The sequence below is a fragment of the Microcaecilia unicolor genome, chromosome 1 (genome assembly GCF_901765095.1).
Source record: "Microcaecilia unicolor chromosome 1, aMicUni1.1, whole genome shotgun sequence".
NCBI lineage: Eukaryota > Metazoa > Chordata > Amphibia > Gymnophiona > Siphonopidae > Microcaecilia > Microcaecilia unicolor.
In genome coordinates, this window is record NC_044031.1 from 603,772,513 (window position 1) to 603,791,454 (window position 18,942).

Here is an 18,942-nt window from a genome sequence, read left to right on the forward strand (position 1 = left end):
TCCCTCCCCCGACGTCGTCGGGGAGTCCACCTGGGAGGCAGCCAAAACCGGTACCGCAAGTGGCACCGGTACCGGGGACCTCATCCCGGGCAAAGGGCCAGCTGTCGCCTCACTCGACGGCACCGGTGGCACAAGTACCCCCGGTACAGGAGAAGGGCGCAACGGCTCTTCCAGAATGCCAGAAAGAACGGCCCGGAGACTCTCGTGCAGAACAGCTGTAGAAAAAGACTGAGAAGCCGGTGCAGGCGTCGAGGTCAGAATCTGTTCCGGGCATGGAGGTGGTACCGGGCTGTCCGGGATAGAGCGCACCGACACATCCTGGATGGAGGGTGAGCGGTCCTCCCGGTGCTGATGCCTGCTGGGTGCCGACTCCCTCGGCGACCCAGAGCTCCCGGTACCAAGTCGGGAAGGTGACCGGTGACGATGCTTCTTCGACTTCTTCGAGCGAAGCATGTCACCGGAGCTCCCCGGTACCAATGAGGAGGACGTTGAATCCAGACGTCGCTTCCTCGGGGCCGGGGCCGAAGGTCGATCCCAGGGGGGCTGTACCGCAGGAGCCCTCAGGGCAGGAGGAGACCTACCCGAAGGCTCACCGCCACCAGCAGGGGAATGGACAGCCCTCACCTGCACTCCAGACGAAGCACCACCATCTGACGACATCAGCACCAGAGGGGGTCCCGGTACCACCGACGCCGACGCACTCTTCCGAAGCCTCGATACCAACGATGCAGGAGGAGGACGCCTCGATGCAGTCGATGTCGATACTGTCTCCGAAGACTTCGGTGCTGCCGACGCCGATGCGCCCGACGAATCTCTAGATGCCGATGCCGTTGAAGCGCCGGAGAACAGAACGTTCCACTGGGCTAATCTCGCTACCTGAGTCCTCTTTTGCAAAAGAGCACAAAGACTACAGGCCTGCGGGCGGTGCCCAGCCCCCAGACACTGAAGACACGAGGCGTGCCTATCAGTGAGCGGGATTACCCGGGCGCACTGGGTGCACTTCTTGAAGCCGCTGGAAGGCTTCGATGTCATGGGCGGAAAAATCGCGCCGGCGAAATCAAAATTCGCGATGATGACAAGAGGCACAGATACAAAATGGGGGAAAAAACCCGTGCGGACGGCCAACAAGGCCGCTCCCGAAAGCGAAAAGACTAGAAATACGGGAAAAAGGCTCTCTCTCTCTTTTTTTTTTTTTTCAAAAAAAAAAACGAAAGACGCGCAAGGTCCTCTGAGGGGCATGAAACGGCGGCAAAACACGACCGTCCCGAGCACAGACAAAAGAAGACTGACGAACACGAGCCGGTTCAGGCGGGAAGACGACCGCGCATGCGCGGTGCGCATCGGCGCGCGAGGGTTAGCAAACGTCTTTGCTAGTGAAGATTCCGATTGGAGGGGGTGCCGTGGACGTCACCCCATCAGTGAGAACAAGCAGCCTGCTTGTCCTCGGAGAATACATTTTATGCTGCTTATCCTAGAAATAAGCAGTAGAGTTTCCCCAAGTCCATTTTAATAATGGTCTATTGACTTTTCCTGTAGGAAGCCATCCAAACCTTTTTAAAACCCTGCTAAGCTAACCGCCTTTACTACATTCTCTGGCAAAAAAATTCCAGAGTTTAATTACATGTTGAGTGAAGAAATATTTTCACCGATTTGTTTAAAATTTACTACTTTGTAGCTTCATTGTGTGCCCCCAGTCCTAGTATTTTTGGAAAGAGTAAACAATCAATTCACGTCTACCCGTTCAGCTCCACTCATTATTTTATAGACCTCTATTATATCTCCCCTCGGCCGTCTTTTCTCCAAGCTGAAGAGCCCAAGCCGTTTCAGCCTTTCCTCATAGGGAAGTCATCCCATCCCCTTTATCTTTTTAATCACCCTTCTCTGTACCTTTTCTAAGTCCACCATATCTTTTTTGAGATGTGTTGATCAGAATTGCACACAGTATTCAAGGTGGGTCCAATGTCCCGTCTGTGGCCGTGCCAACCCTCAGACTTACCCTGTTTCTGGGAGTCAGTGTCTGTGCTGGCTTCTGCTTGTCTCTGTGTCTGTCTTAGGTTCTCTCTGGCTCTGTGTGCTGATTGCCCTACTGAACCTCACCTGTGTGGGCTATGCCTCTTCCAAGATGGCTGCCGCCTCTTCCTCTCTGCCAGTATCCAAGATGGCTCCCGCTGTTCCTTCCTATGGGATGACTGCTCTGTGTGTCAAGCCTCTGTTTGGTTGCAAGGTAATTGCTGCAGCTGTGGCTCTGGTGTTGAAGGGCTTTATTAATCACTTGAAGACTACAGTCCTGGCCTTTGCATCTCATCTAAAGGTCCTGGTGTATAGAGTGCTCTGTACACAGTTTCAGTGTTTGCTCTGTGTGAGTTTCTATGTTTGTTTAGACTAGCTAGCTTAGGCACCGTGTGGCTTGTAGCCTGTGTATAGCTTTGCTAGTGCTCTGTGTTTGTGTAGACTAGCTAGCTTAGGCACCGTGTGGCTTGTAGCCTGTGTATAGCTTTGCTAGTGCTCTGTGTTTGTGTAGACTAGCTAGCTTAGGCACCCTGTGGCTTGTAGCCTGTGCATAGCTCTGCTAGTTCTCTGTGTTTGTTTCCAGTGCATGACTAGCTAGCTTAGGCACCGTGTGGCTTGTAGCCTGTGTATAGCTTTGCTAGTGCTCTGTGTTTGTGTAGACTAGCTAGCTTAGGCACCGTGTGGCTTGTAGCCTGTGCATAGCTCTGCTAGTTCTCTGTGTTTGTTTCCAGTGCATGACTAGCTAGCTTAGGCACCGTGTGGCTTGTAGCCTGTGCATAGCTCTGCTAGTTCTCTGTGTTTGTTTCAAGTGCATGACTAGTTAGCTTAGGCACCGTCTGGCTTGTAGCCTGTGCATAGCTCTGCTAGTTCTCTGCGTTTGTTCCTAGTGTTAGACTAGCCGCCCTTGCTAGCCACTATCCCAAGACTGTGTTTGTTCCTAGTGTTAGACTAGCCGCCCTTGCTAGCCACTATCCCAAGACTGTGTTTGTTCCTAGTGTTAGACTAGCCGCCCTTGCTAGCCACTATCCCAAGACTGTGTTTGTTCCTAGTGTTAGACTAGCCGCCCTTGCTAGCCACTATCCCAAGACTGTGATTGTTCCTAGTGTAGACTAGCCAGCTTAGGCACCGTCTGGCTTGTAGCCTGTGCATAGCTCTGCTAGTTCTCTGTGTCTGTTCCTAGTGTTAGACTAGCCGCCCTTGCTAGCCACTATTCCAAGACTGTGATTGTTCCTAGTGTAGACTAGCCAGCTTAGGCACCGTCTGGCTTGTAGCCTGTGCTTAGCTCTGCTAGTTCTCTGTGTTTGTTCCTAGTGCAGACTAGCCAGCTTAGGCACCGTCTGGCTTGTAGCCTGTGTAAAGCTTTGCTAGTGTTCTGCGTTTGTTTCCAGGGCATGACTTGTTAGCTTGGGCACAGCTTAGTTGTTAGCTGGTGTATAGCCTTCCAAGTCTCCTGAGTTTGCTCTGTGTATGTTCCTGTGTATGACTGGTTTGCCTAGGTATAGCGTTCCTATTAGCCTGGGTACAGTTTACTAGTCATTGTGTTGATTCCTGCCGACTGCCAGAACCCGGACAGTCCCTGCTTGTCTGCCTTGCCTTCGCCTAGGTGCCAGGGGGCACTCCTGGATCTTCATTCCTGCTGTTCCTGTAAGTCCTACCGGCTGCCAGAACCTTAGGGCTCAACCCTCGGGGAAAGGCAGTCAAGTGTAGGTGAAGCCTAGGTCCAGGGTGTTCCAGTTCCACGAGTTCCGCTCCAGTGTGTTCCAGTCCAGCGGGTTTCACTCCTGTATGTTCCAGTCCAGTGGGGCCACTCCAGTGTGTCCAGTCCAGCGGGCCCCACTCCAGTGCGCACCCGTCCGGTGCGTTCCAGTTCCGAGTGTTCCGGTGTAGAACTCCAGTCCGGAGTTCCGGTCCAGTCTTGTTTCCTCTCTACCTGGAAGGTGATTTTGCCTGCCACTGCCGCTCCACGGTAGTGGCCTATGGACTCACAAACCCCGCGCTCCCGGGGAAGAAGCCTGAAGGTATGCCAAGGTCCTCGAGAGCGCGGCAAGCGCGAGAGACGCGACATCCAAACAGGAAGGTATATAACTTCCTGTTACTGCGTCCGGTAGAGCCAGTGGCAGCACGCACAAGGAACGTTCTTGTGCCTGTTTTTTGCTTGCTGCCGATACAGCCACAGTGAAGAGAGAAGCAAGGGATCGGTGCACAAGCTCCAGACCATCTAAAATGAGTAAGCCAGCGGGAGGAGGAGAGGACAGGGAGACAAGATGGGAGCCAGGGGAAGAGACAGGGCAACTCAGGATATGGAAGATGAGGAAAGACAGTATATTGGGATGAGGTGAGATGGGGCAGTGCAAACTATGGGGGATTGAAGAGAGACAGAGCAGTGCACACTATGGAGAGGGGAAAAGATGGGGCAATGAAGGATGGTTGGGGGTAGAGAGGGAGAGAGAGGTGGGACAGTGAAGGATGATGGTTTTGTTTTTTGGTAGTGGTGATGGGGAAAGAAGGCGAGACAGAGAGGTGATGCTGGATGGTGAGAGGAAAGAGAGAGAGAGAGAGAGATGGGTCGATGGTGGATGATGGAGATAGGAGCAATGCTGGATGGTTGTGGGAAGAGGGCGAGAAAGGGGTGATACTGGATGGCTGAAGGGGGAAGAGAGGGATAGATGTGGCAGGGGCGTAGCCAGACACCCAATTTTGGGTGGGCCTGGGCCCAAGATGGGTGGGCAGAACTCCGCCTTGTCCCACAAGAGATATGGTCTCGCCCTCTCTCGCCTGCATGCCATATGGTCTCTCAAACATCCCCCCCCCCACATATCTTTTAAATAGTAGATTTTCATTGGCAGTGAGCAGCAACTAGTACACACTGCTCATGTTGGCCCCACAGCATGTATCAGTTGCTGCTTGCTGCAGGTGAAGATCTGCTATTTACAAGGTATGCAGGAGGGACAGTTGTTAGAGTTTTCGGCTGGTGGGGCTTGGGATCCCTGCCAGCCACATCATAGGTGTGCTGCTACTGAGTGGGCCTGAGCTCAAAGTGGGTGCGCCTGGGCCCACCCTTGGCTAAGCCACTGAGATGTGGAAATGGGGGATGAAAGAAAGAAAAAAAGGGAGATGGTGGACATGAACAGAAGGTAGGAGAGGGGAAATGAATATAGATGGCAGGGAAAGGAAGAGAAGAGATAAGGAAGGATTTGCAGCACATGGATGGAAGGAAAGGGAAGAGTTGGAAACTAGATACACAAGAAGGATGCAGAAAAATGGAAGAAAGTTGGATGTGAAATATGGATATAGTGCAGGGAGTGAAGAAGAAAGGAGGAGAGAAAAGATATAGTGAATGGACAGGAAGTCTTGGAAACAGAATTCAGAGCACAAAGACAGTGAAGCAGAACCAGAGACAGGAAACAACATGATTAGAAAAATAAAATCACCAGACCACAAAGATAAGAAAAATGATTTTATTTTCGGTTTAGTAATTGAAACATGTCAGTTCTGAGAAGTTACTTCTTGCTGTCTCTATTTTGCACTGAACAGAAGGAAATGTGAGTGGGGATGTTTTACGTGATTAACCAGACGATCAAAAATTTCAATCATGATCAATCGTGTGATTAAAATTTTTAATCGATGAACAGCCCTACTATTTATATAAAACCCTAACAGACTTAAAAGGCTACACCATTGCCTAAAATGACTTTACTAAATAAGTAGGGCAATTTAACAAAAGAGACAATGAATGCAATTTCCAGTAGGTAAGATACACCAATGAAGTTTCCCTCCCTTCAGCAGGTCCTCTCTCTCAGCACTTCTTTAGGAGGTCATTCTTCCCATAAGGTTTAATCTTGTGCTACTTTTCTTGGGGCTATTGTATGTCCAACACACGTGGTAGTTATGTGCCCTTATATTCAGTGTTCTACATATTTCTGCTTGTTCAATTTTAACTTCTTAGGAATAAGGGCACTATTAAGGGCAGATAAACAATGTCCTTAGTCCGATGCACAATTGTGGTAGATATTGCCTCCTTACCTTCACCATGGGTACATATTCTTCTGGAGGTGCTGGCTGGATCTTACTGGACATTTCAATGACAGCTTTCACCAATCCAGTTACATTCTCATATACTTTGTCATTGGAACGATCCAAATTGGCAGTAGGGGGAGGGCTAATTTCCTGGGGCTGAAGCTGAAAACATGAAAAGCAGAAAGTAATATTTTTCTTTCTTTAGTCATCAGATGGTGCTTATTACAGCAATGTTAAAACACTTAAAGAGGCTGCAGGTAACAAACTACTTACAACCCATCTGAGAAAATCTTTTGACTATGATAAAACGTTTATATAAAACATTCCATTAAAATAAAATTATCTTCTTCATTCAGACATGAAGCTCATCCTTCCAGGGTTATCACCACCAATGTTAAGAGTAAATATTACTGAATAGCTCAATCATATCAAAATTAAAAGGGAAAAATATATGGGTCATATGTGCCTTCTTGGATGAATCCCTGATGAAAACAAACAGTACTGAAACAGCACTAAGCAGGACAATAGGCTGCTGTACTAAAGAAATAATTTTATGTTCCTGTCTGTTCTCTGTGGATCTTGTTTTTCATTGATATGTAAAGTGAAGTTACTTACCTGTAGCAGGTGTTCTCCGAGGACAAGACACAACTTGGGTGATGTCATATCAACGGAGCCCAGTGTGGACGCTGCCCAGTGCATTATAACTGTAAGAGGCTTTTGGCAGCGGTATCATTTCTGCCCGAAGTGCGAGCGCGGGACTCTCAGTAACATAAAATAGCTAAAAAAGAATTCAATTCCAAGGGGAGATGGGAGGGGTATAAGGATACCTGTCCTGCTGGCCTCGGAGAACACTTGCTATAGGTAACTAACTTCACTTTCTCCGAGGACAAGCAGGACAGATGTAGCCTTACACTTGGGAATCCCTAGCTACCAGGCTCACCAAAAACAACACAAGGACAATAAAGTCTCACAACTGCAAGACTAACTTGAATCCAATTAGCCTTAAACTATACACATACTGGGTGTGGAGGTGCAGCTTTGAACATAATAAAAAGGGGCCTAGGAGAGTGGAGTTGGTTTCTAGACATCAAACATAGGTGTTACATGTACGGTGGAGGCCATATGGCCTAGAATCTCAACATCTGCCGAGCTGTTACCTGCTGGCTGTTTCAAACGGTGATCGCCAGTAGAGCTGTCGCTAAATCTTGAGGGAGAAAGGCTTGAGTGTGAACTGTGTTTAGGCAGGGCTCCTATGTTCTCCAATTGCTGAACGGGTTGGAGATGGGACTTTGGTTAGTTGATTACAAACCCTAGCAGCTCCAACACCTGGATAGTTCTCTGCACTGATGCTTGAGCACCCTCCCGCGATGTGTTCTTGATCAGCCAATCATCTAGGTAGGGAAACTCATGCACTCCCAACCTGCGTAGTGATGCTGCGACTACTGCAAGACATTTTGTAAAGACACTGGGCGCAGGTGCAAGGCCAAATGGCAGGATGCGGTACCGGTAGTGGTGTTTTCCTATTAGAAATCTGTGTGACCAGGAGGTACCTGGGTGTGAGTATATGCATCCTTAAAGTGCAGCGAGCATAGCCAATCATTTCCCTGAATCATGGGAAGAAAGGTGTCCAGGGAAACCATCCTAAACTTTTCTTTGATCAGATATTTGATCAGGGCCCTTAGATCTATGATGGGGTGAAATCCCTGTGTCTGCTTGGTCATGAGCTTGTCCCCGCTTTTGACTGGGGTGCAGGTTGTGACTTTTGTGGATGTTGCTGGCAGGCACGAGGGTGTTAGGTCTGGGGATGCTGCTGAGGATGGGTAGAAGGAATAAATCTATGTCTTTGAGAGTAGTAGGAGCTCCTTCAGGACCCATCAGGGAACCTCTGAGTAGTGAAGGATGCAGAAGGAGGCCACCGGGGGAGGGACTGGATGGTGTTAGTATGTTTCTTGATGAGGTCAGCAACATCTTCCATCTTGTCCCTGAAAAGGTTATCTCCCCGGCAAGGTATGACTAATAGCCTCTCCTGAACTGCAGGTTCAAGATCAGAGACATGCAACCATAAGAGTCTGCGCATTCCCACATCCAAAGCGGAGAGTCTGGATGCAAAATCAAAGCATAAGATGTGCCCCTGGCCAGATATTTCCGACACTCTTTCTGCTTTTTGGCCAGCTGGCGAAACTCAGCAGCCTGCTCCTGTGACAGTGTGTCTGCAAAGTCTAGCACACCACGAGCCAAGGCTGCAAGTAAATGCTCATGTAGAGCTGTTTGTCCTGGATGCGGATGACTAGCTAAATCTTCCATACAAAAGAATCTAAGGTTTGGGCTCCCTGCCTCGGGGCACCGAGGCATAACACTTAGAACTCCAGGTCCCTTAGAGAGTGGATTAGATCATCAGGGAGTGGTGTGGCAACTGGGCCTTCTTGAATCCGGGAACATTCTGAATTTGATACATGGAATTCACCTTCTTTGGTACACTTGCACAGAGAGAGTGCCATCCCAGTTCTTCACCTGTGCATCCCGGACAACTTTGTACAGTGGAACTGTCACAGAATCTCTGTGCGGAGAATCAAATTCCAGGACTTGGAATAACTCAGCCCTAGGTTTGTCCTCTGATTCCAACTTGAAAGGAACAGCATCTGAATTTCTTTGACAGAATGGGAAAAGGTCAGGGGCTCAGGTGCAGAGGGGTCAGAGTGTTTGCTATTATGAACGTTCCTCCCAGAGGTAGTCTAGCTCTTCCTCAGACTCTCATGACCATCCGTGTCAGACTCAGCAAAATAGTCCTGGTGGGACTCCTGAGTCTATGTCTGTCTCAGCTGTCTGACAGGACGTCCAGGCCTTGGGGCTAGGCGCAAAGGTGCATGCTTACTTCTTGACTTCAAAGAAGCTTCCTCTCATGACGTTGAGTGTTGCTGTACATAGGGAGGCACCGACACCGATGCCTCTCGAGGCAAGGGGGTTGAGGACCACTCCACAGGTGAAGCATAGGCCTTGGGGTTCGAGTGGCTGAATGCAGCTGCTGGCATGAGCACAATTTTTGCCTAAGCACTTTGGAGCTGTAGCAAACTTGCTAACTCCTCTTTCAGCATGGCCTGTTACCAGTCATCGAGGGAAGGCTGGGGGTAGTTGTCCTGGAGCTCCCAACACCACGTGTTGAATGCCTGACAATGGGGTCCCTCCATAGGCGGTTGGGGTGGAGCCAGGGGCGGAGCTTATATCCACAATTGACAACACACAGAAAAAAAATAAGTCACAATTAATACCTTTTATTAAATTTAGATATTAGATATATATCATATGTCAAAGAATAAAGTGGTTGCTCAAAGCATATACTAACCACAATCGCTCAACTGTAAAACACTATGGACAAATTTGTGCAAAAACACACTCAGAACCTTACTGTACCATAACACTAGGCAGACCCTAATACACCAATATACCACCCATATGGAAAATGCAGACCGTCAACAATATGAAACAAGGGATCATAATATCTCAATTCTCATGTAGAGCCACAGAACACCCTTTTAGGGTGGATAGTGTTCACAATGAGCTCCTTTTATTAATGACCATATGTAGATCCTTCAAGAGGTAGTGTGTCATGATTTAAGTTCTACACCCTTTCTGATGTTTTGATGCCACCTCAGTAAGGCCAACACACAATCTCTCCACTGCAAAACACTATACACAAACTTGTGCAAAAACACACTCATAACCTTACCAAACCATAACAGCACTAATTCCAAGGACAGGACGAGCTACAACCTTATGTGTGGAAAGGCAGCAGTATAATTACACTGGGCTCTAAAATACCAGTACACAACCTAGTGAAAATGCCGGCAAATATTACACGCTAGCAGAATACTGCATCTTGATCACACATGAAAAACACATGACACAACAGAAATGAAGGCAAAACTGGAAAGTTACCTCAAGAAGTCAGACTCGGCATGCAGCAATACTAGAAAAATTGAAACTTACATGCAACATATCACAGATGCACATTTCCAAAAGCTGATATTTCAATTAATAAATTCAGAATAAAATTCTTCTTTCTACCTTGTTGTCGGAGCATTTTATTTTTGTAGTCACGCTGGTCCAGTGTCTATTTTCTGTTTTTCCTGTTTTTGCAGTATTCCCTGTCTGTTTGACATTTGTTCTGCCTTGTCCACCATTGATCTTCCCTCTGTGTCCCTACTGGTCCCGTCCAGCATCTCCATTCTGTGTGTCCCTGTCCCTATGTTCCATCTGCCCTCTCAGTGTCTCTGTCCTCCCATTACATTCATCATCTTCCCTCTGTCTTGCTGTTTCCTGCATTTCATCCTGTTTGTCCCTCCCCACCCTACCCTACCTCATTGTGTCCAGCATTGCCCCTGTGTGTCCCTTTCCCTATGCTTTCTCCATGCCCTGCATCTCTTCTCGCTCTCCCTGACCTTCCACTCTTCTCTGTCTTTCCTTCCTCCTGCACTCCTACTCTGGGGCCTGAATGCCTTCCTCTTTCCCCCACCCATGGTCCAGTATTGCTCTCTATATCTCCCACTTTCTTCCACTTCGTCAATCCTCTCTCTCTGTCTCTCCCCTCCCCCCGTATCTATCCTCTTATTCTCAGATCTAGCACCTCTCCCTCCCTCCACAAATCCAGCGTTTCTCCCCTTTCCTTTCACCCCAACCTCACTGATTCTCACTCTCCTCTCTGTGGTCCGATGGTGCAACTAATTTGTCTTGATCGCTGAGAGTAGTGACACCGAAGCGATTAAGGCAGGCTGCCTCGGTCTTCCCAGTGATGCCTCCCGCCCATGCGGAACAGGAAGTTGCATCAGAAGAGGGCGAGAGGCATCACTGGGAAGACAGAGGCAGCCTGCCTTAATCGCTTCGGTGTCGCTACTCTCAGCGATCAAGACAAATTAGCAGCTACTCTCAGCGATCAAGACAAATTAGCAGCACCATCGATCGCACGAAGACAGATGCCCATACCTGAAGCCTAGTACAGAGCCTGGAGATCGTGAGGGGGACACACCGATCGCTGCAGTAAGAGCTGATAGGCTGGGTTTTAGTTGCTGCTATGATCAGGCGCCTCTTTGATCACCAACATGGGGGGGGGGGGGGGGGGGGGGCTGAGAGAGGGATGGGTTCGGGAGTCGGGACATTTGGAGCAAGAGGCAGGCGGGGAAGGTCACAGCTGGGCTGGGGAGGCTTAGAGGCTCATTTTCAAAGCACTTAGCCTCCCAAAGTTCCATAGAAACCTATGGAACTTAGCCTCCCAAAGTGCTTTGAAAATATGCCTCTTAGCCTCCCCAAGCCTCTTATACGGGGTGCCTATGGGTCCCTTGATGCAAAATAGGTCGTCAAATCCATAAGTCCTTGGTGTTGGTCCCAAGGCTTGCTATTAGCATCCGACTTTGAGTGAGGTGGAGATCTCTTCAATGTTGGTGTACTCTCAGTGTCAGACAGTGCCCCAGAAGCCACTGGATCCATGCTTCCGATGCACCGGACTTTGAAATTCCAAAAAGTTCCCTCTGGCGGGTCTGACGTAATTTCTATGTTCTTTTCTGCATTCTTCAAGCACCATGCACCAACTGTGTGGGTCAGTGCTAGATATCACCCGATTGAACTGGGCACTTCTTCTGAAGCCACTGGGGGTCTTCTGGGGCATGGCAAAAAGAACCACGGCTAAATCAAAAGGCTCAACGGTAAGGCCAAAAAGGAGATCCCCTCAAACTGAGATAGCCGCAAAAATCAAGAAAACTTAAAAGAGCTGAAAATGCTAAGAAGAGTATGAGGGATAAACCGAGGGAAGAAAATAACAAAACGGGAAGGTACAAATATGTGAGAAAAATGTGCTGAGATCAGCAAGATGATCTCCTTGCTCCATGGAAAAAACATGATTGAGGGTCCCACACTCCACGCTCGTGTGGGGAAGCACTTGCACAGTAGGACTATTGCCAAAAGCCTCTTAGTTATAGTGTGCTGGGCAGCATCTGCACTGGGCTGTGTCGGGATGATATCACCCAAGCGTAAGGATACATCTGTCTTGCTTGTCCTTGGAGAAACACAATTACTTTAATGAAATATTTCTTTAAACCTGCTGTAGCTTCAGTTTTGTGTTTGAACATACTTCACCTGACATCTTCACGATCATTACGAAGCACCTGCTTGACTTACTACTACTACTTATTTCTATAGCGCTACTAGATGTACTCAGCGCTGTACACTGAACATTAACAAGTAATTCTTTAATTGGAATTCCTGGAATGTATCCCAAAACTAGGAGGATGCACCAGCTCATTAAAAATAAAATTTATTGAACAAATGCACTAAAGAAAAAAAAGTAGTGGGGCAGCAGTGATACGTTTAGTAGGCTCAACCCCCCCCCCCCCAAAAAAAAAAAAAAAACAAACAGAAAAAACAGAACTAAAAATAAAGAATGAAAAGAAACCAAGCCAGTATACAGACCAATCCTAAATTAAATAGCTTAGTACACTGGCATAATCAGATGACACATTTTGGGTGGGCTAATGGGTAAAATGGGTGGGCATGATGCACTTCCTCTGCCCCATTGACCCCTGCTTTCCCATCCCATATCAAATTAAAATTGAAGTATCTTAGCTGGTGAGGATCCCCAAGCCCCACCATCTGAAGCCTGCTATAATTTCCCTCAGTTAATTTTGGTGGTTGGTGAAAAGGTTCTCGAGCAGCTGATGCTTTCGCATGATTCAGTTCTTGCACTTGAATTGAACATGCATGGAGTCATAGCGCTAGCAGCTAAAGAACACTGCCACTGACTACTAAGGCTGGCTGAGGGGAGATAAGGTGGGCTTCAGATGTCTTAAATTGGCAGGGCCTGGAGATCCCCACCAACACCAAGGGTGTACCCCTGAGAAGAACAAGACCCTGAGAAATGGCAATGAGAAGTTCCGGCATCAGAGCAGCAGGTTTCTCCCAATACCCTCTCATACCATGAAGCAGATGAGAAGCCGAAACATCTCTTTTACTTTTGTCGGCATGAGTGTTACGTTTAAGTAATGACATTTGCATTGGAGAAATAAGCAGACAAGTGGTCACTCTTGGTTATACTTTTTGCACTTTTGTGATTATGATTGTAACTTCAGTCCGACATATATAAGGATGCATTTATCCAGTTTTTATTATTGAAATAAAGGTATATGTCACATGCTGAGACCCTTTTGTTCTGCGTAGAAATAGAAAAGGGACAGCTGAAGCACATGTGTGACATTTAGTCAAGTGATAAGAAATCTGTACCCAAAGCCATGTCTCTGAAATAGCCGGGGCTATAAAAGACCTTATGCCGTGAGATGCAGATGTTTGATGTTCTTCCCTCATTTGGCTTCTTGTTTGATTGATGTGAATTTGGCTTGGTTACCAGGGAGAGATTAATGGTCTTTACTTTCTTTCTGGCTATCTTAACTGCTGACAGTATTCATTGTGGAGGAGGATTTTTCTTAAATACATCATTCTCCTCAAGGAATTTTAGCCACTGAACACACATTTATATCTTCCAATGCTATTCTTTAGTATGATTCAATCAATACATTAATTATGTTACGTTTATAGGGAACCACTTAACAAAAATAAAATAAAGTTCATTTTGTGTGACTGCAAAAGAGATTTGTTCTATAGCTATCCTGTGTATTTTAATGTTAAGGATGAGCAGAATTAGATATGTATTTCCTTATATTTTAGTAACACAGGCAAAAAAGAAACTAGGACAACATAAAAGTAACAGCTTACACACACATATACAATGTGCTTACCCGCCATGGCTAATGTTGAACAGAATGTGAGGGAAGGGTAAAGAAAATTTACCAAAGAAAGGGAAAAAAAGAAACACAATATTAATAAATCCAGCAGGAAATAAAATAAAAACAAAAAAAGGCAAGTTGAAAGTTGCAATAAAAAATGCAATGCATTCCCAATATTACTGCTTCAGAAAGGTAGCTGCCAGTCCATAAAAGCATCAAACTTGCACCATCTGCTAAGTACCCTTTCAGAAAAAATAATGTATGCCATACATCCATGCTTATTGCTTTATGCAGCAAAACCTGAAAATTGCATGCAAAGCCTGACAAAGATAAGTCAATCTAGCAATAGCAAAGTAGTAAATATAGCTTTTAGGTCACGTTAAATTGGGAAGATGTGTTTTTATTTTTTACTTTAACTTTATTAAAGGTTTTTCTTTAGATGGCAATCATACAATGCATGGGAGATGTGTTTATTATGAAATAGTAAAAACAAAAAGGCTATTTTTATATTGCCCAGCCATTTAAAAGTGTACTTAAGGATGCACAGTTCAGAACTAAAACGCACCTTTTTTTTTTTTTTTAATTTGAAAAAGTGGTTATCTTGGGGGTCCTATACCAAAATATTAAAAACAGCTGTTTTCTTCTGGATGGGAACATCTTAACCCAGATGCTCAGAACTCCGGCACTGTAGGGAACAGCGCTGGAAAACACTAACCCCGACACAAAAAAAAATTAGTACACAATGCTCAACACCAACAATATGCAAATTATATGCATGCTGCTAGTGTTGAGCATTGGAAGTTAAAAGGGGAGGCACATGCCTGGTGCATACCCACAAGAACTGTGTGGAAGGCACAGCTCTTGTGCGCAAGCCCAGTCAACAGGGAATGGCTGTGGAAACCCTGGCAGGAAATAGTGGGGGTTGATGAAGAGAACTGAAGAAACGGTTCTTTGCTTCAGCTGGCAAGCATAGCTGAAGCTAATAGGAGAAGCACAAAAACCTCCTGCAAAAACTGATTAGCAAAGATGAGCTGCTCCAACCCCTTTTTCTACTCCCAAGGGACTCTCCTCTGCACAGTCACCCTAACGCCTGCTCGGAGCTGTTGGTAGGTTTTAGTTGTCAGGGCAAGGGGTTTTTGTAAGCCATTTCTCTCAGCATTGGAAGAAATCGCTAATGGCATCATTTACATCACATTTTGATACTAACAAGCTCATTTGCATAGAATCTTCGGTTGCTGCTTATGTGAGTAGTAAAAGCAGCACCAAAACCTTTAGTGCATTAGGTGCACAATAACATGCATGTTAAACTGGCTGAAACCTGTCTAAATGAAACATTGAAAACCCCAGTTAGCTTGGAGCATCGGAGCCATTGTCTTGTAAAGTCTACTAGTAGAGCCAGCAAATACGATAGTATCTTTCTGCTACACATATTTAAACAAGCATGTCAGGAAAGCCAGAAATTTGTCAAATTAACATTTAATTGACTTGTCAATTTCTCTTGCTGTTATATAACACTAAAGGGCTCTATTTATATGCATTAAGGGGGTCTTTTACTAAAGGTTAGATCGAGTTATCTGCAGCAGGTCCCATTTTATTCCTATGGGCCCTGCAGCAGATAATTCAAGCTAATCTTAAGTAAAAGACCCCCTTAGGGAATAATACAGGTTTCTTGCCAAAGGGCCCTTTTACTAAGCTGTGGTAAATGCTAGTATATGCTTACAGCAGCTTAAAATGGCTTACTGTGGAATGCACTCAGGTGTCCTGCGGTAAGTTTCAAATCTGCACACTCTAACCATGTGAAGAAAAGAAAATAACATAACATTTTTGTTGGAGGGGTCGTGTCTGGGATCGGAGAGTAGGGATTATTGCTCTAATCAGTTAGCACGTCCGCATTACTACACACCAACTGGTTAGTGCAGGATTACCGTGTGAGCCCTTACCGCCTACAAAATAGGTGTTAGGAAGTGCTCACACAGTAATTTTTTCAAAAACATCTATTTATTCAAATATTTATAGCCTGCCTAATATTGCCACAAACCAACGGCAATATTAGCGCATGACCATTAACAGAAATTTGTCCATTTTCTAGCTATGGTAAAAATGGCCACAGCATGCTAGAACAACCTCCATAAGTGTGCTAAGGCCACTTTTTACTGCAGCTTAGTAAAAGGACCCTTCAGTGCATTAAATGGAAAAATTGTGCATCATCCATCTTTAATGCATGCTAATTTAGGGTAGTGCAAGTTAATGAGATGCAAAGCAGTTCATTATTATACAAATTAATAATGAAGCACTGAGCAGGCATTATCTGTCTTTCAGCAAGCACTAAGCTGTAATGTGCAAATTTATGCTCCCTGGAAGCTTCTTAAATGATCCATTGCCCAAACTCTCTCACCCACCTGGCACCTACTGGGGGGGGGGGTCTCCCTGGTGGTAGATAAAGGGTTAACCAGGACTAATCCCCGTATGATCCTGTCCCAGCAGTTCCTGGATTCAAAATGGCACTGCTAGACCCCTAGGAGTCTTATGGTATTATAAGGCATTATTAGGAAAGGAATGGTGAATAAAATTGATATTATTATAATGCCCTTGTATGGCTCCCCAGTGTGACCACACCTTGAATATGGTACACGTTTTTGTTTACCACATCTCAAAAAAGCTACATAGCGGAAATAGAAAAGATACAGAGAAGGGCAATGAAAATGATAAAGAGGATGGGACAACTTCCCTATGAGGAAAGGCTAAAGAGGCTTGGGATTTTCGAGCTGGCAGAAAGATGGCTGAGGGGAGTTATTATGGAGGTCTATAAAAAAACTGAGTGCAGTGGAACGGGAAGATGTCTTTTTTTTTTTTTTGAAACAAATTAAAACAGCAGGGAAACTCACGAAAAAACGAAGACTCCTTTCCTGGGCCTCAATGAGGAGCACAGGAGGAACCTGCAGCACCTCGTCGCGGAAAAAGAAAAACTGAGGAGATGCGCTTACACGGCGGGCAGTCAGCCGTGCGCGCGCCAGAAGACTCTGGCAAAAGTTTATTTTTTGCTCTTGCAAAACGCCGGTTCCCGGGCCGACGCGGACGTCGACCCACATATAAGAACAAGAAGCCTGCTTGTCCTCGGAGAATCCTTAACTCATTCTTTATACTGCACTGTTTTTATACTGTACCTGAAGATTAATCAACATTGTTTAAAAAAAGAAAAAAAAGTATGAGTGAGTGGAAGGAATCATGGTTAAGAACCACTTAATAGAATGGAGATGTTGGAGAATAAAGAAATACTTTTTACAAATATTCAATACCTGAGCGGTGAAGGAGAGTTGGTAATCTATGGTGATCCCCAGGTAGTGAAAAGACTTCACTGTGCAGTTGCAAATTGGCTCTCTGATTGTCAACTGATTTTAAATAAGGATAAAACAGTAGCCAAACTGGGAGGACTTAAGCACATTTTACTGCAGTGTGTGTGGGAGAGGAAGCATTTTTTGATTGTTTCTTTTTTATCAATGATCTTTTCTCGTTTTCATTTTCAGCTGGTTGGCTTTCTGGTTAATAAATACCACTGTCCAGGAAATGATGTAATGAATCCTTTAAGAAGACTGTGTGTGACAAGTTCTGACCCTGAAGCAGCTTGTAATATTGAATTGAGTAAAATTCTGCTAATCCATGGTTGGGTGTTTATATGAGGAATTTGAACATTGAGATAAGGGAACTGTTTGGATCTCTCTATATTAAATTTGTACAGACAGATTTAGGAATTTTTTGTAGTACCAATGATTGTTTTTAAAATAAAACCCATGTAGCTTGAAAGCTTAAGGTTTATATTGAATTCTTTTTTCTCCTAATTTTTAATTATTTTGATGAATGAATGATTCATCTCTAGATTTTTTTTAAAAAATGTGTGATTAGTGTTCTACATGTGTATGTCAATCTACACATGTATAAGAGTTAAATGAAAAGTAATACCTCCACCTCCATAATTCATCAATAGATGTCAGCACTGACGCACATGTTCACTTCACCTCAGTAACAGACTCATGATCAAAAACAAACACCGGCGCTAGAGGCTGTTAGCACCATACTAGCGCCGGTGTTTGCTACCGCCCCATGATCTGAGCCCTGGAGCGTGTGAAACAACGTGCTCGAGGGCTCTTAGCGCAAGTAGCCTGCAAATGCATGCTAATCAGCGCTTAACGCATTCATCCCCAATGATCAGCATCCAGCACGCCAAAGATTGGGTTGCTGGCCGCGACAAACCCTACGCCAGCTCCGAGCTGGCTTTAGGGTTTGCAGATCATTGGGGAGGAATAGTGAGCCCTGTCCAGCATGCATTTGCATGCTGGCAGGCCCCCATTCCCCTCTACAGCAAACCTGCCAGTGAGGGCAGTTGAGGACGTCCAAAATTTGGACGTTTCTGTGACGGGGCAGTTGAGAACGTCCAAATTTTGGACGTTTCGGCAATGGGCAGTTAAGGACGTCCAAAATTGGATGTTTCTATGAGAAAGACGTTTTTCTCATAGAAACATCCAATTTTGGACGTCCTTAACTGCCCATTGCCGAAACGTCCAAATTTTGGATGTCCTCAACTGCCCCGTCGCTATACCTCCGACAAACCCTTGAAATTTGGCCGTCCCTGCAACAGGCCAGTTGAGGACGTCCATCTTCTGATTTAAAGATGGGCGTCCTTCTCTTTTCATGGGTCTCCAGCCCAGACCTGTCAAATAAGTGCGGGAGGATTGTGCTGAGCGCATGCTCAGGCACAATTCTCCCGCACTTCTACCCCATAATCAGAGATAATTGTGCTACTTAAATTTGCATGCATTATCTCTGATCATAGGTCTAATAGCACCCCACGCTGTTCCAGCGCTATTTTAGAACGCTGTTTGGAACAGTGTGGGGATTTTGATCATCTGCCTGTAAGTTAGAAGTGTCTGTGTGAAGAGGCTGTTTTGCTACTGCTTGTGAAATGAAAGCATGTAGTGAGCATTCATCCCTGCAATTTAAGCAACATGCTTTGATGACTGTTGAAGGAATCTCTCCAACTGAAATTCACCACCACATGCAGGTTGTTTATGGTGATGACTGTGTTGATATGAGCACTATGCACTGCTAGGCAAAAACATGTAAAGACTGTGGACCGGGAAGGGCTGATTTGTGTAAT

At 45.7% G+C, this 18,942-nt stretch overlaps 1 protein-coding gene across 1 annotated transcript in view; it reads right to left on the reverse strand.

Annotated features, from left to right (window-relative positions):
* PTK2 (protein tyrosine kinase 2) overlaps nt 1-18,942 on the reverse strand; it is a 714,868-nt gene that overhangs the window by 52,836 nt on the left and 643,090 nt on the right. Inside the window, 2 exon segments of the mRNA XM_030219604.1 lie at nt 6,034-6,189; nt 13,803-13,811. Coding sequence (XP_030075464.1) covers nt 6,034-6,189; nt 13,803-13,811 — 165 coding nt within the window.